Source organism: Ictidomys tridecemlineatus, chromosome 5, assembly GCF_052094955.1.
Source record: "Ictidomys tridecemlineatus isolate mIctTri1 chromosome 5, mIctTri1.hap1, whole genome shotgun sequence".
In the NCBI taxonomy this organism is placed as follows: domain Eukaryota; kingdom Metazoa; phylum Chordata; class Mammalia; order Rodentia; family Sciuridae; genus Ictidomys; species Ictidomys tridecemlineatus.
The window spans coordinates 47,385,509-47,410,573 of record NC_135481.1 but is presented as its reverse complement, the minus strand read 5'-3'; the positions used below and the strand labels follow the sequence as shown (position 1 = coordinate 47,410,573).

The following is a 25,065-nucleotide window of genomic DNA, read 5'->3' as shown; positions in this document are numbered from 1 at the left end:
AGATCCTTTCTGAAAATAAATAAATAAATAAATAAATAGGACTGAGGATGTAGATCAGGTAAAATACCTCCAAGTTCAATCCCTAGTACCAAAAATTAAATGAAACTGAGGTTATTATTTTATTTTTACAGAAAAATAAATAAATATTCAAAAATTATGAATAGTTTTTCCTAGTAAATATGGAGGCCAGGACTACAATTTAAGTCTTAAATGTCCCCATTTTTATTCTAATTGCAGGCTAAGCAATATTTTCAGATTATTTTATGAATTACTAATCCCCCAAATTAGAAATCAGAATAGATTTCTACTTTCTGTTCTGGAGTACCAGAACCAAGATGTGGAACATGTGTATTTACATTTTTGTCTGTTTGTGTCTCTATGGTCGTAGTAATCATAAGCGTTCTAAAGAAAAAAAGAAAGAAAAAAAATAAAAAGAAAGCTGAGATCAAAATTTCCAAATCACAATTAAAATGTCAGATAAAAACTAAGATAGATGTAAACCCACAGTGTCTGCTCAATGTGGGAAAATTGAATGCCAAAATAAGAATGAGTGAGCCAGGGTGCTAAACCAGAGTCAGTCTGCACAAGTGTGAAACCTCAGAGGAAAGCACTGGGTGCCAGAGAGAAGGAATTCACTTAGGAGCCAAGGAAACAAACACTATTAGCAAAAGCTTTGAAGCTTCCCAGAGGCTGTGTGCAGTATCAGAGATTGCAAAAGGAAGAGCTCTAGGCTGGAGGCAGGCAAAGATTCAAAAAAATAAGCAAGAGCACAGCAGAGACCAGAACTTCTGTTCAGAACCAAAGTATGAATTAGACTATTTTTCCAAAAGAAAAAAAAAACTAGAACCCTGAAAAATATTTATCCTACTGTTTAGAAACTTCATTGGAGAGTGCTTTTTAAAAACATGATTGGGAGTAGAAAGTAAGAATAAATATTTAATCATGTAAAGTTTAAAGATTTAAAAAGAAGTGAAATTAATATTATATTTTTTATGATGAAACAGAATACACTATAGCTGTATAGCTGAGAGGAGACAGTAAGTTAAAATATATGTATATATATATATTCATAAAATATATATTTATGCACACACATGAGAGAGAGAGAGAGAGAGAGAGAGAGAGAGAGAGAGAGAGAGAGAGAGAGAGAGAGAGAATTTCAACTTACATGTATTTAACTAAGAAGGGAAAAAAATACTAGTCAACAAATGTTAAATGACTGTTTTATCCACTGGAACTTATTTGACCAACAGTGATTAAGATTTTACTCATAGACTCAATTGGACTTATGGGTCATGAACTCATGATAGTAACAACAAATGCATATGAAGACACAATTTAGGCCTGAAAACTAGATGTACAGAATTTTCTAATAAATTTCTCATTTTTTGGAACTTTCTAGAAAAATAAAAATTTAATAATGTCATATACTAATAAATTAAAATTACGTTTTATAAATGTCCATCTTCTCTCTTCCTACAGGAATCAAGTTTTCACTTCCTTTATGTCTACACCTTCAAAACATCACAGGATACATTAGCATTTTCCATAGTAATTTCATTAGTGCATGGATACAAAGAACAGCTCTGTAATATCTGAGTTTGTTTTGTTAGGATTCACGAGCACTTGGGAACTTAAATTATTCTTCTCTTTCATATTTTTTGCTGGCCTATGCAGCAATCATGGCAGGAAATCTTCTAATTGTGATCACTGTGACCTGTGACTCTCATCTTCATTCCACACCAATGTACCTCAATAAACGCCATTACTGAAGAATTAGATGAAATCAGCCATGAGCAGACTGAGAACCTGGTGCATCAGCCCTGTACAGACTTTCTCGAATAAGCTGTGAAGAAAAGTGTATTAGTGGATAACCCATTTCAGAATAGGTTGGTATTATTTTTTATTTATATATTTTCTAAAATAATCATATTGTAAATTGAAGTTATTAAATATAATTTTCTATCACTATATTCCTTTGACATTTGGTTTTATTGGAACTAATTATTTTCTTAGAAATTTAATGTGTATTTGGGTTAATAGATTATTTTTAAAATATAATAAAGTGTTAAATAGAAAAACAAGTTCATTAACTTTAGAAAACCCAAAGTATTCCATACTCACTCCCTTTAAATAAAGAAAAATAAAATTAATTTATCTACTTTTAAGTAGGAATCTTTCAGCTAAGTTTTCTTGATGACTGAATATAATTAAAATGAGGGAATTTTTCGGAACCCACACTCACATATACACATCACATACACTTAACATGTTTTAGATCTTATGTACATAGATTTTTTTCCTAATAAGGAAGAGAGGCCAGTTTTTATAAGTGGATAAATGCATATGGAAATTTCTATCCCTTAAAGTGAAAACCACATTTTTTTCTCAAGAAAATTGAAATTGCATGTGACTAGTTGTACATAGCACACTTTGTCTTATACTTTCATTCATGTTTTTTTCATATTTGCTTCATATCTTTTCATAAACAAATACCAGTGCTTTTATGACTTTAATTCCCAGGGACAAAGAATATATGAAATAGCTTCTATTTATTCAGGCATTCACACCATACGTCATCTGGTTAAGCTGCATCAAAAAAGCCTTCGAGTATACTAACTTGTAAGTTTTGATCTCCAGTCTGTGGAAATTAGAATAAACAAACATTTTATGTCATTTTTCATATCAAAGTCAAATGCTCTGTTTACCAAACTCCTAGTAACACCTACAGCCTAAGTCCCATAATTCTCCTACACTGCCTCCAAAGCAATATGCTATAGCTAAGAGAGTTAAAGGTCACTTAAAGACCTGTATTCCTAGGCACATGTTTGCAGAATATTTTACAATGAATTGTTATTTTAATAGATGTAGTAAGAAGCATAGGGTCCTTGTGTTTCTTAGGCATCTTTCTATTCATTCCTGTGAAATATTTCAATTATAGAGTCAGATGAAGGTACCTGTGGTCGTTCTGGTCACTGGTGTGGTCGATTAGTCCCTCAGCTACCTCAGTCGCAGGGATAGAGACATGCAGTCAACACACAGACACCAGGGGCTGGTGAGAAGCTGGCTGGTGACAACCACAGTCAATGTCCAGCAACTCGTTTATTTTTGAAATGCATACAACTGTTATAGGGTTCTGGTGAGGCATGCCCGCCAATCATACATAAGCAAGATAATATCCATAAGCCAATCATCTTATGCCTAATGTAACCTCACTATGAGAAAGCTCTAAATATTGCTGTCATAGTAGAAAGCAGTCTGGAAGGGTCTTTGTCCATAGGAGAGGAGGCCTTCTGAGTCAGGGGTTTCATGCCCTGAAGCTCCTGACTATCAGTTTCCTGGCCTGGTAGTTTGGCATCGCTAACCACAAGTGCTAAGAATGTGGTTTCACTAATGGTTCACTAGAGCAGAGAACCTCATCCTGTAGATGTTCCTGTCAGGCTTGAACAAGCATAGATTTTTCAAGTACTCCGAGTTGCTCGTAGCTGCTAGCTGTAAACTGAAAGTTATTCCAACAGGTACTGATATAACAAGTAACTTTACCAAATTTCTTAGGTTTTGCCACATCAGTTTCAGATATTCTTTTACCACAAAGTGGATTTTTCATGATAACATAGATCCCTAAGCATAATTTTATCCTTCACATAAAATTTTAATCATAGGAAAGATCATTTTAATCATGGGAAAAATAATTTCCCAGCTTTTGTGGAAAAAGTGAATTTTTCAATTTCCTATGTTATAAGTCTCTCTTTTGAATTTGTGATTTACTTGTTATGTTTTCTAGTATATTCTATTGGACAGACTTTTTACCATTTATCTCTTTATATTTATTAAAATGTTACCTTTTAATTCACTTTTAAAGTTTTGTTTATAGATGTTCTTCCTCATCGATATATTTCAAATGTATTCCTCAATATTTTATTGTATTATTATTGTATTGTTTTTGAATTTGTTATTCAAATCTTCCAGACTGCATCTTTGGATACGTGTAGAGTAGAAAAAAATTTCATTTATGTTCTTTAATGAACCACTATTCCCAGGAACACCTCCGATTTAATCTGCCCTTCCTCCATTGTCTTCCTTGGTCAGCATCACAGCCTATATCTCTGTGTGGATCTCGGCTCATATGTTTGTGTGTGTATGCACGTATAAAACTGAGAACTATGCTTCTATTCAGTTCCATATACCTTTTGTCTTATGACTACTTTATTAATTTGTGGACTATCAATTTATATATGGTTAAACAACTGGTTGACATGTTCATAATCTTTATGTTCACAATATTTTCTATTGTATTTAATGTTGGGTTAGTATAGCATAAATCTTTATGATAGATTTACAAAAATGTTTTTAAAGTTATTGAGTATGTATATTTGGGATAATATTGACATATTTTGCTATGTTGGTTTTCCTACCTATGAGCATTGACATAAGAATATCTTTCTGTTTATTTGAATCACAATTTATATTACATAAAAGCTTTATGATTTACTCTGTAATGCTCTTCTTTTATTTTCAACTTTCAAATATTTGTTTTAAGTTTGCTGTTGCAGGTAATTAATGAAATTTATATTGCTATACTATATTTTGATTACTGGTTTTGGCTATTGCATTAGTGTTGCAATGAATTGCAAGTGTCTTTGTGACTTACTGATTCCATATCCCTTGAACATATGCCCAGGGGTGGTGTTGCTGGATAATTATACTCTATCTTAGTTCAGTATGATTATTGTATCCATTTGAAATCTAGTTAGGTTTGTTTGATTCTCTTAATTTCCATTTTATGGTCTTTCCCTCCTTCTTTGTTTAATATGTACGTATTGAATCTCCATATATTCCATAAGTAATATATATGAGCATATGTATGCATATGTGTGTCAAGTGTTATAGAAAAAAATGTATACTCACAGAAATATTACTCTTCTTCCATCTTCTCTCAAACCTATCCAGTACCCCATTCTTTCCATTTCATAGCCATTGCCACTTGAAAAAAAAAGTTTGATTATTTTGTGTTTTTTTTTCTGCCCAGATATGCAGATATGTAACTTTCACCCTATTTTCCCTTTTATCTTGTAAAAAACTACAAAAGATAACTTTCTGTAGATTTTTTGAGGGGGTGGGTACCAAAACTCAGGGGTACTCAACCACTGAGCAACATCCCTAGCCCTATTTAGAGGCAGAGTTTCACTGAATTGCTTAGTGCCTCACAGTTCCTGAGGCTGGCTTTGAACTCTGGATCCTTCTGCCTCAGCCTCCTAAACCATTGGGATTACAGGTGTGCACCACTATGCCCAGTTATTACTGTAGATATTATTTTGCTTTTTTTCTTACAGCACTGATTTCTGGAGGTATTATATCATATGATCTTCAAATAAGTCACAGCAAAATTTCCTGTTCTTTACCATAGCCACATCTTACATGGTATAATAAAAGTAATATGAAAGAGAAATGAAAGAAACACAATTCCATGCTCTCTGACAGCATATTTAGCCTCAGTAAGCCATCCCATGACTGGGTCTAAAATGTCCTTCCTGAGTCTGACTGCTCCTTCCACCTACTTAAGCAAGACAGTCTTTGCTTTATTTTGTTCCTCAGCTCATTCAGGTTTGTATTTCTGTGTCATTGCTGGACTGGCCTTCAATTCAAGAGCTTGTATATCCTTAGAATTTGATGCAAATTTGTCTCAAAGAAAATATTCTTATTTTTGCAGATGAAGTTGTATTGACATTTTCTATGTATTTGTACCTGGTGCCTAGGCTGTAGGCTGGTGTATTTTACTCTGTAATTGATTCAAAATAAAGGCACTGAAAACTTGCTCCTCCCTGTTTCCATCACTTCTAAGGGTGATTTGAAAGAAACAAAAGGTTGAACCTCATTCTAACTCCATGTACATACATTTTAAATTATTAACAATGATTATTATATATACAAGAATCTGTCTTTTGTGACTTCTTAAAAATTTTTGAAAATTTTTATATTTTGATAATATTACTAGAGTAACTTGACTTGTCAAAAAGAATAATTAAAAAATTGTAAAAAAATATGATATTTCTCAAAACCCTCACAAATAAGGTGCAGATGCTTGGCTTTGATATTTAGAGGTATCTTCCTGTGGAAGACATATGTAATGTCTGGGAATGGAAACTAACTTTGTTAGAATTAGCATCAGTCCCTGTGTTTGTAAGGTTGGCAATTTAAGTGGTATTTTGCCTGTGGTACCACGGACAGATTGAACATGCAATCAACAGTGAAAGCAGTGCTCTTCATACAGCTGTGCATAATTCTATAATCTCATAAAGATCTGATTCCTGGTATTTCCATATATTTCATCATCTTTCAAAAGGTCCATTAGTCCTTCCAAGTAAAAGTAGCCAGTTAGATTTCATTGTCTGTACCTAAAAGCTTTACAGTTACAACATCTTTTTACATTTTCCATCTCTTATTTGGTTACTGAGAGGGACTAATGTGATAACTAAAATAATAAGCAAGAATAATGGCATAAAAGTGTGCATTTATCTCCCTACCCCCATTATTAAAACTATACAAACTACCCATGTGAATTAAGTGGATTATGTTGTTTCCTGCAATTTTCTTACAGTAACCTGCAATTTCCACTATTGCTTTACTTAGTCTTCATTTTTTTTTTTCATATAAAGTAAAAACTGGGATGGCAAACAACTCAAATCCCTTGCAACCAGGCTAGACAGGAATAAGTTGTTGAAGGTGTCCTGAAACTGGACAGATTTACAGTTTTGTATACATCTAAAGATTTTTAGAGCAGGTATTAGCAGAAAAAATTATTCAATTTATTCAATTGTTGTAAAGACATTGTATGAAATACAGGCTAAGAAACATTGACTTTTGTAACAGAATAGATTATTATTTGTGATAAGCCAGGGAAAATTAATTATCTTAGTAAATTTACTAAATTTAATAAATTTTTCTCATCTTGAGATAATTATAAAAACAATGAAAATTCAATCATTTATCAACTACTACTAATAATAGCAGTAATGATAATCACATAAACAAACACATTCATATTAGTTCCATGTGAGGACTAAAGGAGGGAATTATAATAAGAGGTGGACCCCATACCTATTATACAGAAAGCTCTTTGTGCATAGGCTATTTATTTTCACTAGACTATCAGCTCCTAAAGGGATAGAGGCATGTTTCTGCATTTGTGTACCTTATGTTAGCCTAGTGACTGGCATAGAGTGGCACTCAACAAACATTTGCTTTAAGTATTATCTGACTAATTGTCCAGAAGAGGAATGGAACTAACAAAAGCTTAAGGCACTGAGAAATGGTCGCTTATAGGTACAGTGTAATGATTAAACTCCAAACCCGCATATGCTGTTCTGCAGAAGATACATTCTCTGCTGCCTTGTATCCCTCTGAATGTCCTCTCTCCTTTCATAACCCCTACCCCTACTACTGTGTATTCCTATCCCCTTAGTAAAGTGTAACCACCTTTGTGGTACCTTGTGGCAAAGGTGACATTTTTTTTTATTGGTTGTTCACAACATTACAAAGCTCTTGACATATCATATTTCATACATTAGATTGAAGTGGGTTATGAACTCCCAATTTTACCCCAAATGCAGATTGCAGAATCACGTCAGTTACACATCCACAATTTTACATAATGCCCTATTAGTAATTGTTGAACAACAAAGGTGACATTTTTAACACCCGAATATAGTCCTAAGGTCCCACCTCAGCATGTTCTCATCTCATACACTTTTAGCTTAATCTCATTATTCAATAATGAAGAATGAAAAAGTAATGATTCTACAGATAGCTTGGATAAGAGAAAGATAAAAAGAAGTCATCAGCTCAAAAATCCTTCTTCAGTCTCTCTAGTATGACCAACTGCATCTGCATATTCAAACTATCATTAATGTTTAAAGACTAGACAAGTACTTTGTAGCTCTGAAGCATTATTCCCTCAACTAACCAAATTCCCATAAGAATCACCTATTGAGAGTTTGCAGAGTTTTCTGGCACTTACTGGCCACTACCTAATTCTAAAAGACTATATTAGGAGGTCTGAAGTTTAGAGTTTATATAATCCAATGAGCTGTACTTTATTATGGAATTCTGAATTCAGAAGGCTGATGACCATCTCGATTCCCCGCTAGAATTGTGTTTCCTGTATCTGAACTGGTAAGAAGGCATCGTTAGCATTAAAGTCGGTGCATTTGCCTATTAGAGCTCATATACAATCGCAATTGTTCAATAAATGTGTTGTGACCTGATATGTAAAAGGTAGAATCTCAGGTTTTAGAAAACACTGCAGAAATTCTGAAAAGTTTTCCAAAAGAAGAATTAAAAACAGATTTTTGTGTGTGTTTGTGTGTGTGTGTGTGTTATTTACTGGGGATTAGAACAGTAGCAGTAAAAGCTAATGATAAGATTTTCAAGAAGTTCATAGTAAAGGGGTTGGCACATAATAATATTAATGTATAAATACATTTATTATCATTGAGGAAAAAATGTTGAGCCTTTGTTATATGTCACACACGTCCTAGGTGCTAATATGCCAATAATAATATATCAAAAGATTTACAAAAATCGAAAGGAGAAAGAAATACATAAAAACAACTGCATACAGATTGTAAGGGTAGTGTTAGACCATGATGCAAGAAAAGACCACTGACTCCAATTAAAATCAAATTAAAGCAAGCTTATTATTTCGACCGGCTGGGCTGCCTTGCCCATCAAAATCGTGGGAGCCAAGGACAGCGGCAAGGCTTCTTTGCGGCCCAGTTTTATAGCCCAAAAAGTTACACAAAGGGGGGTTACAGATAACAACACTCTGAGGAGCATAACACGAGTTTACATTTTTGCTGGCCCCGGCATCAGAATTTATGGAGATCTTAGAGACTCAGAGAGGGTCGTTATCCAGCCAGGGAAGGCCAGAATTTATGAAGCGTCACTAAGGTTTAGGAAAGGGTTGTCATCTGGTGAGGGAAAACCGGACATGGGTGAGTTCAGGGCACGGGAAGGCATTCCAATCAGCTTTACAACATCAACTAATGGCCAGGCCATACAGACATCCTAATATTTTTACAGAAAACAGAAATGAATCCTCCATAACTAGTGACAAGCTGGCTTCTTATCAATGAGATAACTAGGCTAGGTATATCAGGTAGTGCTTTGGAAACACAGAAGAGAGAATTATCAATTCTGACTCAGTGTGTTAGGAAATGTGCCACTGAGAATGTCTCAATTTAGAATTTGTGCATGAGTAGCATGAGTTAGAAAAGCAAAGGATAGCTCACTGATTGGCACATATGTGTTTCTTCTTAGGAGGGACTTGCATTTTCTGAAATCTTTCTTTCTAAATGCTTTATGGAGAGAGCTGGGCTGCTATTACATAGCCAACTCTCAAGGACTCTTGCTAATTTCAGAGATTCTGAGAATCGCTATTCCTAGGCAGAAGTTCTAGTTGGAATTTTATTTTGTTATTATCCTTGTTGGATTAGGCTCCATCCAGTTCAGGAGAGAAACTGCTCCAATTAAAGAACTTTTGCCAAGAAGTTGGGAAGAATGAAGAGCTTAGGAAACACAAAGATGTGCTAAACAAGAAGTGCAGACCTGTCCTACACACCTCTTACAGCCTGCAGGAAGCACAGAAGTTAGAAGATCTAGAATTCAGCTTTACTTCCATGACTCCACCAATAATTCCCTCCCCTCTCTGAGCCTTGGCTCCCTTCTGTTGTGTGAGCTGCTCAGTGTCGTTCCCAATTTCTCTCCATAGTGGGAAGAGCAAGGATTCCACACCCACTTTCTTCAAAGTAAGTCAGCCTGGAGAGAAAATGATGAAAATGGAGACCTGGAAGGACTGAGTAGGTGAAAATCAGGAAAAGTTTGAGCCTTGTCATTCACTCAGAGAAGTGAGGAGAACAGGTAAGGAGGCTGATAAAGAGAAGCAGTGTTTGTAGGGGGGAGTTTCAGCGGGACATCCTGGTGAGAAGAGGAGTGATGGAATCTAAAATCTGACATAAGTTTCAGAAATAAATTATTAGTTCCTGGCTCCATCTACTATACAACACATTCCCTTGGAGGTTAGGGAGACCCAAGGTCTCCTGAATTGGTCAGAATCAGATAGCACAGTGGGAGTCCAACTTCACAAAGGCAACCAGGAAACATTTGATCAGGAAAGGAGACTCCTCCTTAACCAGACAAAGTGTGAATTCCATGCCTGTGTGCTCTGGAAATCTTTAGTTTCTGTCCCATTCCAGGGTTGACAGAGGACTTAGACCCACTTGGCTACACAGGGGTGTCTGACCAGCAGAGTTCTGCAACAATGCTGTGGTCAAAAACCAGTAAGACACACTATTCAGGTGATATCTTAGCATTCAAATCAGAAACTGAAGTAAATGCGCTGCTGACAATTTAAATTTAGAGAGGACCCAATCACCAGCTCAAGTCTTGAACTCAAAAATAAATATTTTCACCAGAGAAGGTTTACACACTCCTTCTGCTGTGGTGCAGCAAGCAGGGGTAAATATGTTTGTTATCAGACAGGAGAACTATGTGAAAGATGGGAGGCAACATCCTGTAGGACATATGCAATTTTGTATTTCATCAATTTTGAAGTTGTGTCTAAAAGTATTTGCCTCACGCAAAGTTTTGCCTGTTCTCTCTCACACTCTCTGTTTTTGATTTCTTAGAGATTTTAGCTTTCAATGAGACATTTAGGTTTATTAACCACTTTAAAGTTAATTTTTGTAGAAGTTATGAGATTGAGTTTGAGCTGCATTGTGTTTGTGTTGTTTTCCTCTACTTTTTTGTATATCCATTTTTTCCATAATGATTTACTTCAAAGACCTTTTTGAATTTTAAGTATAATCTCATGTTTTATCTATTTTACACAAATATGTTAATCTATTTAAATATTCATCACCCTAAAATCATTCTTAATTATGTTTCTGCTCTGTTCATTCTGTCATCTTTCTTACCCTTGCATCCCCAATACTGAGTGTCCTATTCACTGTCTCAGTTTCTTGCTTTCACATTGATTTAGTTTCCCCAGTTTTCAATCAATTAATTTATTTGCTGAGGGATAGAATATGAGTGGATAATCAAGTCTAAAGGATTACACCACTTGATACCAGAGAGAGCTATTTTCTAAGCTCATTCAGATCACAAAATCTTTAAGTAGTATCTCAGCCATCAATCTTTCATTTCCGAAACATTATACTTAGTTGTAAGTTAATGTATGTGTTTGCAAATAAAATATTTGATTTCAGAGGTACAGTAGGATCTCTTCACATTTTCCTTTTAATTTTGAATTAAATTTATTTTTAGCTAATAACATAATATTACAAACTTATGGGTACATGACATGTTTTGAATCATAAACATTTATCATTTCTTTATAATGAACATATTAAAATCCTTTATTGTAATTTTTTGAAATGGATGTGCAGGTTTTTCCATTTCTTAGCTATTGTGGATAGTGCTGTAATAAACATGAGAGTACAGATGTGTATTTGACATACTGGCTTCATTTTCTTTGGACATATACCCAGTAGTAGAATAGTTGTATCATATGGTCATTCTGTTTTTAGTTTCTTGAAGAATCTCCATATTGTTTATCATACTGGCTGTACTAATTTATATTCCACCAACAATGGGCAGGTATTCACATTTTTCTCCACATTCTTCCCAGAACTTAGCAAACTCTATGGTGTAAGTAATCCTGTTTTCTCTATACAGGTCGTCTGTGAGCAAGCCATATGATCAAGTCCATGGAAGTATTAAATCAGACTCAAGTATCAGAATTCATTTTGGTGGGACTGACAAGCTTCAAGGATATAGAGTTTCTTCTCTTTCCACTCTTTTCAATTATCTATTTGTTAACAGTTTTAGGTAACTTAATCATTATAGTTACTGTTTTCTTCACCCCAAATCTGAACACTCCCATGTACTTCCTCCTTGGGAATCTATCTTTTGTAGATATGACCCTTGCTTCCTTTGCCACGCCTAAAATGATCGTGAACTTGGTAAAAAACAAGAAGACTATTTCTTTTCTTGGTTGCTTCACTCAAATATTTCTTCTTCATTTACTGGGTGGAAATGAAATGGTGCTATTGGTTTCCATGGCCTTTGACAGATATGTGGCCATTTGTAAGCCCTTACACTACATGACCATTATGAACAAGAAGGTGTGTACCTTGCTTGCAATTATTCCTTGGTTAATAGGTCTCCTTCATGCAGGACTTCAGGTACCATTTGTTGTGAACTTGCCCTTCTGTGGTCCCAATGTGGTGGATAGCATTTTCTGTGATCTCCCTCTGGTTAGCAAACTTGCATGCACAGACACATATTTTGTTCAGATAGTCATTGTTGCTAACAGTGGCATGCTCTCCATGAGTTGTTTCCTCATTTTGCTTGTCTCCTACAGTGTGATCCTTATAACCATCAGGAGGCATGCTTCTACTGGGCAATCCAAAGCCCGTTCCACTCTGACAGCTCACATCACAGTGGTGATGATCTTCTTTGGTCCATGCATCTTCATCTATGTCTGGCCTTTCAACAACCATTCTGTGGATAAGTTTCTTGCTGTATTTTATACCATCATCACCCCTATCTTGAATCCACTTATCTATACTCTACGAAATAAAGAAATGAAGACAGCCATGAGGAAACTCTGGAGAGGTTTTGTACATTCTAAAGAAGATACTTAGGTTAAATGCATAATTACAGAGAAATGGGATATTGCTCAGATCTCTAAAATTTTCTTTGGAAATAGACTTATCTACGTCATATATAGAGAGACAAAACAGCAGGATTGTAGAAGATAGATATATGATAACATTTTGAATGTAAATTTAATCGATAATTTTTTAGTGGTTTTAAAATAATTGTCAATAATCCTTGTTACATAGATACACATTTTAATTTCATAGTATACATTTTAATGACGTACTCATAAAACTTTATATGAGAATAAAATAAAGTCAATCTTCAGAAATATACCATAAATTTCTGTATAGTTTGAGTGATTCAGTACTCAGTATGGTCTTAATGTTGGATTTCTTTTGCTCAATAATACTGTCTGAGTTACAAATTATATGTTGTGCCTTCTAAGAAACCAGAAGCTGAATTGACCATTGACCTTCCCCATCAAAGTCACTCATATTTTTCTATAGCCACTAACAGGAGAGTTTGTATAGTTGTCTTTAAGGCTGTTAATATAATGCCATTTTACTACCATCTTCCTGATCTCAGTATTTCTATTCCATAAAATTATGCTCTGACTCCAAATATCAGATTATACTTTGCAGAAAGATAAACCCTGGATTTTGGAAGCAATATTTTTTGTGTCTATCCCTGTGGCCAAGACATCAGCTTAGTGACCATTTTGAGAAAGTTCCTGACATGAATCCAGAGCCATTATAGATCTTCTCTCTAGCTCCTTATTTGCTTCAAAAGCCTCTGTCCCTCACATATCATTACCAATGGGCAACGGGAGTGCCTTGTTCTAGGTATCACTATTATCCCCTCCTGAGAATGCACATCTAAGCACTGCTTGTGCTTCTGGCCTCCAATCCAAGGCTTCTCAAGAACACCATCTATCAGTCATACCACCATCACCTCAAGTGGTCCAGGAAGCCAAATGCTGGGCCAGAAGCACTTATCTCTGTCATAACATCCTTAATAAGACACAAGGAGTCTGGAAAGATGTTAACAGCCATCTCTATAAAGACCTAGATCACCATCACTGCAAAGTTCCATGCTGTCAGTCACTGAAGGTTCCTGTAATCTTCCTCAACACCAATTTAACTTATAGAGGGAAGTAGAGTCAATACCGCTGGGCACTCATGGTAATCACAGTAGTTTCAGCCTATCTGACAATGCCATAGCACTCCCACATAGGGAAGTGTCTTTCCCACTGAAGCCAGAATGTGAAGTCTTGGAGAGGTAAGGGCTCCAGCAAATACAAGGAGTGTACTTAAGACAACAATGCATGAAAAACGTAGAGGACACACTTCTACAAAAATCTTAGTAATTTCCCAGTATCTGAATATAAGGAAATTAATAACAATAATCTACCAGGCACACAGTTTAAATTGCTTTAAGGGAGCTCACAGAACTTCAGTATATCTATAAATAATTTTTAAAAAAATCAGAAAAATAATTGCCCAATAGAAATTTTACAGAGTGGTTGAAATCATTTTTAAGAGATTAATAACATTTAAAAAGATTTAAGCTATGACATAAAAAACTTAAAATATGGGAAGGGATAGAGTGAAATTATAATGTTTAATGTAAATCAAGGTAAAGTATTTATCAACTTAAAATACATAATTATTCCATCTATAGATAAAATGTAAGATCATGATAATAAAAGCCTTCAATCCCTTTGATAGTAATGTTTCAATTTAGATATATCATACAAACAAAAAACCAGTACTGAAAATCAGACCTACACTACAAACTGGTATAATATAAATATACACAACATTCCATCCACAGAATACATGTTCTTCTCAAGCATACAAGGATAGATATGATAGATCATCATAGATCATGTGTTAGGCCACAAGATAAGTTCTATCTAATTTAAGATAAAAATCATATTGGCTATTTATTCTCACCACCATGGCATGAAACTAGAAATAAATAAGTACAGAAATTTTATATAACTTAAAAATTGCTTAGAAAATAACTATTGTGAACATAAAAAACTAGTGAGTCAAGGGAGCAACCAAAAAAGAAATTTTGAAAATACTTAAAAAATAACAAAATGGATATACAACATATTATAACTGAAGTGATAGAGAAAATATAGTTTAAGAAGTAAGCTTACAACAATAAAGAACAACATCTGTTGAAGTAATTCACTCGCAGGTCAGCATGAGAAAGAAAGAAGAAGCAGAACAAGCAAAGCAGCAGCAGAAAAAAAAAAGTCCTTTATACAAGCAATCTTTTTATAGTGTTGTGAACTAAGAAGGCAGCCTTAACAGCAATAAATCAGGTCTTTCAGCTAATTAAACATAGCATACAGAAGTTTTACTTTCTAATCAGAAGTGACCTGCTTCTCATGGCTAATCTACTATCGGCCTGGTGCATGCTGAGCTCTGCTCTTGTTAAGAACAGATAATAAAATTTTTCTCAGTGCCCTCTTAGCCCACTTGGCAGAACATCCTGTTTGCAGGCAAGTCCTCCCAAGGAGAGCAGACATCTTGTTTTCAAGCATGTCCACTGTTACCTTATCTAAACCTTGAAGGAGCCTCTTGTTTTCCAGCAGGCCCTCCCAAGGACAGCAGACACCTCATTTTCAAGCATGTCTGCTGTTACCTATCTATACCTTGACAGAATATCCCGTTTGCAGGCAGACTCCATCAAGGACAGTAATAGTAACCCAGTCACATCTAATTCTCTACAAACATCAAAAAAAAAAAAAAAAGAAGAAAGATCTCATATACTCTACTGTGATACCTAAAAGGAATAAGAAAACAACAACAAAATAAGTTCAAACACTGTAGAAGGAATAAAAGATCAAAGAGGAATCTACAGACTAGATAAACAATGGAAAAGATCAGCAAACTCAGAGTTTTGAAAAGGAAAAACCTGAGTTTTGAGAAACCTTGAGTTACCATAAGAAAATGTGGGAAAAGTCTAATAAATAAAAGCAGAAAGAGGAGACATTACAAATTATAGCACAGAAATATAAAGGATAATAAAAGGCTATAAAGAAGTGATATCCAACAGAGTGTATTATCTATGAGAAATGGAAAATTCCTAGAAATCACCATGAGGAAACAGAAAATCTGACCAGACAAGTAGTAATTAAGGAGATTGAATCAGTAGTAGAACATGTTCTGCCAGAGAAAATCTGGAGCTGATGGCCACATTGCTGATTTCTTTTTTAAAAATCTTTATTTATTTTTTAGGTGTAGATAGACACAACACAATGCTTTTATTTTTATGTGGCGTTGAGAATGGAACCCGGGTCCCGCCCATGCTAGGGGAGCTCTCTACCACTGAGCCACAATCCCAGCCCCACACTGCTGAATTCCTTTAATAGAAAAAAATCAACATTTCTCAAACTTTTTTTCTAAAAAGAATTATCAAGAAGGAGTGCTTCAAACTCATTTTCAGAGAGCACCATTATCCTTCTAGCCAAGCCAGACTACGACACTAAAAGAAAAGAAACTTACTGGTTATTATTCCTGATGAACATCAGTACAGATATATATCCATGAAAATACTCATGAAATGAATTCACCAGCACATTAAATCTACCATTCACTATAATAAAGTAAGTTGTTCAAAGATAAAAAGATAGTTCAACCTATGCAAATCTATAAATGGGATACAACATAGTGACAGAATGGAAGTGAGAATTAATATACAATCATGTCAATACATGCAGAAAAAACAGTTAACAAAATTCAAAATGCTTTCTTGGACAAAATTTTAACAAATCAGGCCATATATAACAAGTTCATTGATTGGCAAAAAAGCTTAAAACTTTTTACTTATCAAGAACAAGAAAAGAATGCCCAGTCTACCACTACCATTCAAATACAGTACTGGAAATTTCATTGAGTTGGTAAGAGAAAGAAATAAAAGGTGCCCATGTTTGGAAGAAAGAAGTCAAATTATTTAATTTTCAGATGCCATAAAATCATATATTTAAAAAAACCCTACAGACTTCACTAGAAAATGTTAGATTTTTTTTTTTTCTTTGAGGTGGGCTCGTTACTGGGGATTAAACTCAGAGGCACTTGACCACTGAGCCACATCCCCAGCACAAGTCCCCTTTTTGTATATTATTTAAAGATAGAGTCTCACTGAGTTGCTTAGCCTTTCACTGTTCCTAAGGTTGGTTTTGAACTCACAATCCTCTTGCCTCATCGTCCCAAGCTGCTGGAATTACAAGCATGTGCCACCACACCAGCTAGAAAATGTTCAATCTTATAGCTGAATTTAAGAGTGCTGCAGAATAAAAAATTGATATATAAAACTTAGTAGTGTTTTCACATATACAAATGTAAAGAAAATCATGAAACAATTATAATGACTACAATATGTAAAATTTGTAGATGTAAGTTTAACTGGAAAGCTGAAAGATTTTTGTTGACAATAAGTGGATACAAATAAATAGAAATATACCCAGAATTCATGGATTGCTAAAACATCCATATTCTTCAAAGATACGTATCAATTCAACACAATCTTGATTAAAATCCAATGACTTTTTTATTTTACAAAATTAGAGGGAAAAAAAACATTAAAATTTCTGTGTAACCAAAGAGACCCTGAAGAACCAAAGCAATCTTGAGCAAACTGACCAAAGCTTGCAACATCCCACTTCTTGACTTCAAAATTTACTACAAATGAGTAAGAATCAAAAAACTATGGTAGTGGCATAAAAAGAGACACATAACTCAATGGGATGAAACAGTGAGAAAAAAAGAATTTTAGTTACTTTTGGTAAATTTATTTTCAAGGAAGATACTTATAACACACAATACCGAAAGGACAGTCTCTTCCATAAAAGCCAAAATTATTACTGAAAGAATAGAAATACACGTTAAAGCAGAAGAAATGACAGATAAGGAGTTAAAGAAGTACATAATTAAAATGTTCTGTGAACTCAAGGAAGATATAATAAAACAAATACAGGCAGCAAAAGAACATTTTGACAAGGAGCTGCATAAAAAATATAGGAAGAAAAAGATCACCTTAACAGGGAGATAAAAAGTTCCTTGAAATGAAAGGCGCAATAAACCAAATTGAAAGCTCAAATGAAAGTATCACCAACAGAGTAGACCACTTGGAATATACAACATCAGACAATGAAGACAAAATATATAATCTTGAAAAAGAATGTAGACCACATTAGTGAAAATGATAAAGACATCATGAGCAGAACATGCAAGAAATATGGGATAGCATAAAAAGATCAAACTTAAGAGTTATTGGGATAGAGGAAGGCATAGAGTACCAAACCAAAGCAATGAACAATCTATTCAACAAAATAACATCATAAAACTTTCCAAACATGAAGAATGAATTGAAAATCAAATTTCAAGAAGCCTACAGTACACCAAATGTACAAAATCACTACAGATCCACACCAAGCACATTATAATAAAAATGTCCAACATACAGAATAAGGAGAGAATATTAAAAGCCATGAGAGAAAGGAATCAGATTACATATAGGGGTAAACCAATTAGGATAACAGCAGATTTCTCAACACAGACACTGAAAGCTAGGAGATCCTAGAACAAGATACATCTTTCATATATCAAGCTCTGAATGAAAATGGATGCAAAACAAGAATCTTATATCTAGCAAAATTAAGCTTTAGGTTTGATGATGAAATAAAAACCTTCCATGATAAACAAAAGTTAAAAAAATTTACAGCTAGAAAATCGTCACTATAAAACATTCTTGGAAAAATATTCCATGAAGATCAAACAAAAAACAATAATGAAAATCAGCAGAGGGAGGTAGTATCATAAAGGAAAAATTAATAAAAAAATCAAGTCAAGTTAAATAACAAAACTAAACAAATATGGCTGGGAATACAAACCATGTTTCAATAGTAACCCTGAATATTAATGGCTTAAACTCACTAATCAGAAGACATAGGCTAGCAGATTGGATTTTTTTTTAAAAAAAGACCTAACAATATGCTGCCTCCAGGAAACTCATCTGATAGAAAAAGACATACACAGACTGAAGGTGAAAGTCTGAAAAATCATACCACTCACATGGACTGTGGAAGCAAGTAGGGGTTTCCTTCCTCCTTTCAAATAAAGTAGACTTCAAACCAACGTTAATCAAAAGGGATAAAGAAGGTCATTACATACTGCTCAAGGGAACTGTACACCAATAAGACATAACAATCATAAATATGCCCCAAACTATGGAACAGTGATGTTCCTCAAACAAACTCTTCTGAAGTTCAAGAGTCAAATAGACCACAATACAATAATCTTGGGTGACTTTAACACACCTCTCTCACCACTGGATAGATCTTCCAAACAAAAGTTGAATATAGAAATGATAGATCTCAATAATACAATCAATAATTTAGACTTAACTGACATATATAGAATATTTCATCCTGCACCAAGCAAATATGTGTTCTTCTCAGCAGCACATGGGATCCTTCTCTATAATAGAGCATATAATATGCCACAAAGCAACTCTTAGCAAATACAAAAATGTAGAGATACTACCATGTATTTTATCAGATCATAATGGAATAACATTGGAAGTCAATGACAAAATAAAAAATAAAAATTTCTCCATCACCTAGAAACTAAACAATATGCTACTGAATGAACAATTGGTCACAGAAGACATCAAGGAGGAGATTAAAAAATCTCCATAATGCTTTCCATATTGGTTGCACCAATTTGCAGTTGCATAGATGTTTTCCAAGTTAGAGAATATCCTGTACCATAGAAACATTCTCAGTTAAGAAGTCTTAAAGTTTCCCAGATTTGTACATAGATGTATAAAACAGCTAAATTTGTAATATCTCCAAAGTGGAAAGAACACAAATATCCTTCAGCAGATGAATGGATGACAACATGCTGATCTTTATGTATGGCTGAATAGCATTCCGCAAAAGAAAGAAATGTTTTATTGATGCAAACACTGACATGATAAATGTCAAAATAAGTATGAGAGAGAAAGAAGTCAGATTTAATAAGAGTTCAGACTACTTGAGTTCACAGACTGGTAGAAAACTTTCTTTGGAGGGAGGATGTGTGGAAGAACGAAAGAGGTTACCCAGGAACAAGGGAACTCTGGGGGCTGAGGCATACGTTGCTCTCTAGATGGTGATGGTCTTTTTATGACTGTATGCATGTGTCCATGCTTATTAAATTGTACATTTTCAATGTTAACAATTCATTATATGTCAGTGCCCTACAAAAATTGCATTTAAAGCTAAGAAATTAAAGGTATTTTAACGTACTTCAATGACCTTTTTTAAAAACTTAGAGATATTTTAATAATTTTATGTCCATGTTTAAAAAGCCAGTATCTCATGTAATCATAGAATAAACTGAATTACATCAGGACATTTGACCAAGATTACCTGCCTATTTAGACTACCTTGACTTATGTCCAGGCATTGTGTCATATCATGGTTTTTTGTTTGTGGTTATGTCTCACTGCTCAGTGTTTGAACTCTCTGGAAATTGGAAATAAAATCTTCATTAAATGTGCTTATGTAGACAGAATAATGGTTCAAGATTGCAGAAGACATCTTCCAAGTATTTATTGGCCAAATGAATAACTTTATTAATTTTTAATATTGGTTTGATTTGCATGCAGTTTATCTTGTCTCTGTGTTCTGACATTGAGAGTACACAATACTTGGTGTCACTCTTAGGAAGAAAATCCTAAGAGATGTCCAGGTAATTATTTCCATGATTCATGTTCTGTTCAGAGCATAGAATAGAAAATTTCACCCAAGGGAAGGCTTCAGGTGGTGAATATAGGTCATGCTGAGGGAAAGCACTTCCACAGACACTGTCTCCATCCAACAATGGATGTCATCAGAACATTTTAGAAGGCGAGAGAAAACCTAGTATTTAGTAAGTTATCTCAGCTCTCTGATTTTCTCCATTAAGATAACTCTTATAATATTTGTATGTGTCTATTTTAAGGATGCCCACTATGCCTCTGATCTTCCCAGAACTCAATTCATGGACTTTTCCCTTCTATCCTGCTCTTACTGGAATTTCTATGGTTTTAACAATAGTATACACAACACTAAGATGTTCTACCTCAGTGATGCTCTCAAGTCTGTGTAGGGAAATCATTCTTTTTTCTGCCTGCCAATCAATATGGGCTGCTTCTAGCTATCCTTGTTCTAATGATCCCTGGGTTTGAAGAGGATATATGTTTTTTTTAATCAGAGAGATATATAAGTAATCATAGATATATAAGTAAAATGGATCACAATTTTGAAGAAAAATGACATAAAATCTGGTCACTACAGACTGGAAAACAAAGGAAGGCATTAAGAGCTACTAGAAAATCCCTGTGTAGCGCAGCAACAACATATTAAATTGTCTAAGTCTTATTATATGCTTGCAAAAATACAAATATTGAAAATATCACACAGTTTAATACTATTTCTGTTAAAAAATCCCTATGGAAGGATATTACATTAGAAGGAATTAATTCTTTTATTGGTGTCTTTTAATACTCTCTAAAAGAGTAATTCAGTTTTTCTCCTTTGCCTAAATTTTCAATTTAATTAATTCCAGACCTAACATTAGGCCTTTTATGACAGTTATTTTAAAATGAGAATTCTAAAGATACTTTGTTAGAATACTCTATTCTCTTTGTTTCTGTAAGATGGGAATAATGGCTCCTGGGCAAGAAATGTAAAGGCAGAATGAGTTGCTATGTTCCTAGAGAACAAGGAGGTGTTGCATATGCATCTCCTGTGGTCACTGAATAGGTAGGTGAGTATCAGTTTAGACAAAAAGTCAATAGTAAGCCTTTAAAGAAAGGAAATTGTATATATTTTATTTACAGAAAGTGTTTAGCTCACCAATACAACTGTGGCCCATAGCTTTGAAACTGGGACTGTGTCAAAATTTACCACAAAGAATGGAGAAAGGAAGTAATTCTTTATTAACATATTCCGAGTTCTTGAAAGGGTTAAGGGTTTTCTGTATGGTTAAGGGTTTTTTTTTTACATAATTACAAATTTTTTATTAATTAATTGTACTCATTTCTGAGATAAGGAAATGGAAATAAAAAATAGATTTAATACTAGGTCATAAGGTCAACAAGTATTGAAGTGGGACTTTCTTTAATCAGGTCTAAATTAAAACTATGATGAGTTTTCTAATTCTCTTAAATGCTGGTTAATATTAATATAGTAATATAGCTAGTCCACTATTGTTTTGAGTGATAGCAATTTTAATTTTTTAACAGAAAATAGCAATTACTTGATTTTTTAACAAAAATGCTGTGTAATTTCTTTAAAAAGGTACATAGTCATCTTTTATCTCAAACATATTTAGAATCACTCTTTCTTCATTAACTATCACCTATGTAACTTATTTATCAGGTACAGAGTAGTTTTTGAAAATTTATCCTGGAAAATTTTGTGTCTACAGGAAATTAACTTATGAGGATCAGATTGTTCATATTTTCAGGGGACATAAACCTATTATAATCCATATCAATGTATTGTCCTTAGAAATTAAATACATTTTTAATAAGAAGAAATTTTTATTTTCAAGCAAAATACTATTATTATATGTCCTTTTTTCCATAGCAAATGTATGTTATTTCATTTATTTAGGAGAATTTTGTTTTTATTTTATCTTTGTCTATTTATCTTTTGTCTATTTATCTTATCTTTATCTATTTATCTTTGTCTTTTATCTTTGTCTCTGAGTTTTCAATAAAATGAAAGAGAAAAAAATTGCCAAAATATGTTATGGGTTTTATTACTCATGCACTCCTTGCCCCCACCGTATAGATTGGAAGGTATAAAAGAAATTAAAATGGGCTGGGGCTTGGCTCAGTGGAGAATGCTTTCCTAGCATGTGTGAGGCACTGTATTCAATTCTCAGCACCACATATAAATAAATAAAATAAAAGTCCACTGACAACTGAAAAAAATATTAAAAAAAGGAAATTAAGACACACACTGAAACAATGCCAAAGGGAAGGAAAATGGGTGATTATTTTCCACCATTCAGTTTATGAAGTCTTGTCCATTTATTTAGAGATTAATATAAGCAACATCATTATATGTAAAGATGAATAATCAGTGCTTACTGAAAGTTTACATTCACTCAGTCATAGTCAATTCTCATTTTGCAAATAATATATCATTAGATGGATGGATGGATGGATGGATGGATGGATAGATAGATAAATAGATAAGACTTTGGGTGATGTTCATGATCAGGAGACTAAAATTTCAAAGCCTAGGTATCTTGTGTCCACGATATAATTGAAGACCAATATTTTGACAACCTAAAGTTTTATGAAATATTCAGAGTTCAAAATAGTTTAAATTAATTTAAACCTAATTTTTAGTGGCCTTCCACTTAGGTTAAAAATTTCTACATGAATCTACATTGATTATTTTCTAATCCATTCAGTTCACTAAACAAATTCTACTATGTTGCAGCTTTTAATTTATGATAAATTGTACACCTGTTTTTGCCTCTAGATCATTATGCCAACATGTTCATTATTTGGCTTTCAAGGTATTTATTATAAGACCTTTTCTTATAAAGGTTTTCACAACTTATTTTAAATGTATATGTTAAAAATTTAATTTTATGATGTCATATAGAAGAGGTTTCATGGAGGGTTGAAGTAATTATTATGCCTAATATGAAGAAATGGTAATTTTGCATCATTTTTAACTATGCTGAATTCAATGCAAGTTTACTGTCATCTTCCAAAATAAATGACTTCATTTTTGTTATTTAGTATAATGATTGTTACTAACATGCTCAGCTTTGTTTTTGTTTTTTTAATGGATTGAAGCTACTTTCAGGTGAAGTCATAATTACTATCTAACCTTTCAACTTTGCTGTCTACTTTCTTCATTACTTTCTTGTGAAAGAACTCTCTCAATAGGTTATTTGCAATATAAACCCCATCTCATGTCCTGTGTCTTTGAATGTTAGCTAACTTTGCTTTGGGGGATAATGCTATTTGGGCCAAGATTTCTCTTCCTCGTTATTTTTTTTTTCAATTTCAGATTTAGATGTTAAATTTCAATGTAAATGTTAAATTCTAAATATAAAGTGCCCTTTCTCAATCTTGCTAATTAAAAATCTTTTGTTCTTTCCAGGTTATTTTAGAGGATGTGATAAATAAAATGGATGGAGGAAATCAGTCTGAAGTTTCAGAATTTTTGCTTCTTGGACTTGGCCACTCATGGAATGTGGAGGTCTTACTCTTCATAATATTTTTGATGCTTTACCTGATCATAGTCTCTGGGAATATCATCATTATGATATTAATAATCACTGACCCTCATCTCCATTCCCCCATGTATTTCTTATTAGCTAATCTGTCTTTTCTTGATATGTGGCTTTCCTCAATCACCACTCCTAAGATGATCACAGACTGTCTGAGAGAGAACAAGACCATTTCTTTTGGAGGTTGCATGTGCCAGATTCTTTTTGTGCATATTTGTGGAGGGGGTGAAATGGTGCTTCTTGTGGCCATGGCCTATGACCGTTATGTGGCCATCTGCAAACCACTCTACTACTCCACCATTATGAGTCTGCAAAGGTGCATTGGGATGGTGTTGACATCCTGGACTGTTGGCTTTGTGCATGCCATGAGCCAAATGGCTGTGGTTATACAGCTGCCTTTCTGTGGTCCCAGGGAAATAGACAGCTTTTTCTGTGACATACCGCTGGTGATCAAGCTAGCCTGTGTAGAATCTGATAATTTGAACATTTTAATTAATATTGATACAGGAGTTGTTACTGTAACCAGCTTTATTTTGTTGCTGATATCATACACATATATTCTTTTCACTGTCCTCCAAAGCTCTAAAACTGGTGCATCCAAAGCTCTTTCTACGTGCACTGCCTACATCACAGTGGTGGTGCTCTTCTTTGGGCCTTGCATCTTCATCTATGTATGGCCAATCAGCATCACCTGGGTGGACAAATTTCTAGCTGTGTTTTACTCTGTTATTACACCTCTCCTAAATCCAGCCATTTATACACTGAGGAATAAAGAGATGAAAAAGGCTTTGAAAAGATTCAGGAGCTATTATATGAGTTCCAAAGGAAATACTTAATTGCCCAGAATACTCACTCTAAGTACTTGAAATTGATGCCACAATTGTCAGGTAAAATAGGTTTAAGTTCAGGGAATTAGTGAATATCTACAAATTGCTCCAGCCTCTAGTTATGCATGTAGGTTATTATAACTCAGGGCATTTAACATTTAATAATCAACTAGCAGAACACTGGATTACTTCCCCAAATTCCAAATTTAAATAATTTCTTTTTATGGGAAAATTATCCAATTACTCTTGCTATGTCTTTATAAATAAAA

General features: G+C 34.0%; 2 protein-coding genes across 2 annotated transcripts; both read left to right on the top strand.

Moving 5' to 3' along the window:
• Window positions 1-11,726: 11,726 nt before the first annotated feature.
• LOC101966008 (olfactory receptor 4K17) lies at window positions 11,727-12,704 on the top strand. Its single transcript, XM_013366274.2, has one exon. The coding sequence runs from the start codon at window positions 11,754-11,756 to the stop codon at window positions 12,702-12,704; it is 951 nt and encodes a 316-aa protein (XP_013221728.2). The 5' UTR covers window positions 11,727-11,753.
• Window positions 12,705-23,863: 11,159 nt separating this feature from the next.
• LOC144377537 (olfactory receptor 4F4-like) lies at window positions 23,864-24,805 on the top strand. The gene has a single exon (XM_078048979.1). The coding sequence runs from the start codon at window positions 23,867-23,869 to the stop codon at window positions 24,803-24,805; it is 939 nt and encodes a 312-aa protein (XP_077905105.1). The 5' UTR covers window positions 23,864-23,866.
• Window positions 24,806-25,065: the final 260 nt, after the last annotated feature.

Excerpts from the sequence above, each read along its gene's own strand:
- LOC101966008 (XM_013366274.2), top strand. The coding sequence starts at position 11,754 with ATGATCAAGTCCATGGAAGTATTAAATCAGACTCAAGTATCAGAATTC.
- LOC144377537 (XM_078048979.1), top strand. The coding sequence starts at position 23,867 with ATGGATGGAGGAAATCAGTCTGAAGTTTCAGAATTTTTGCTTCTTGGA.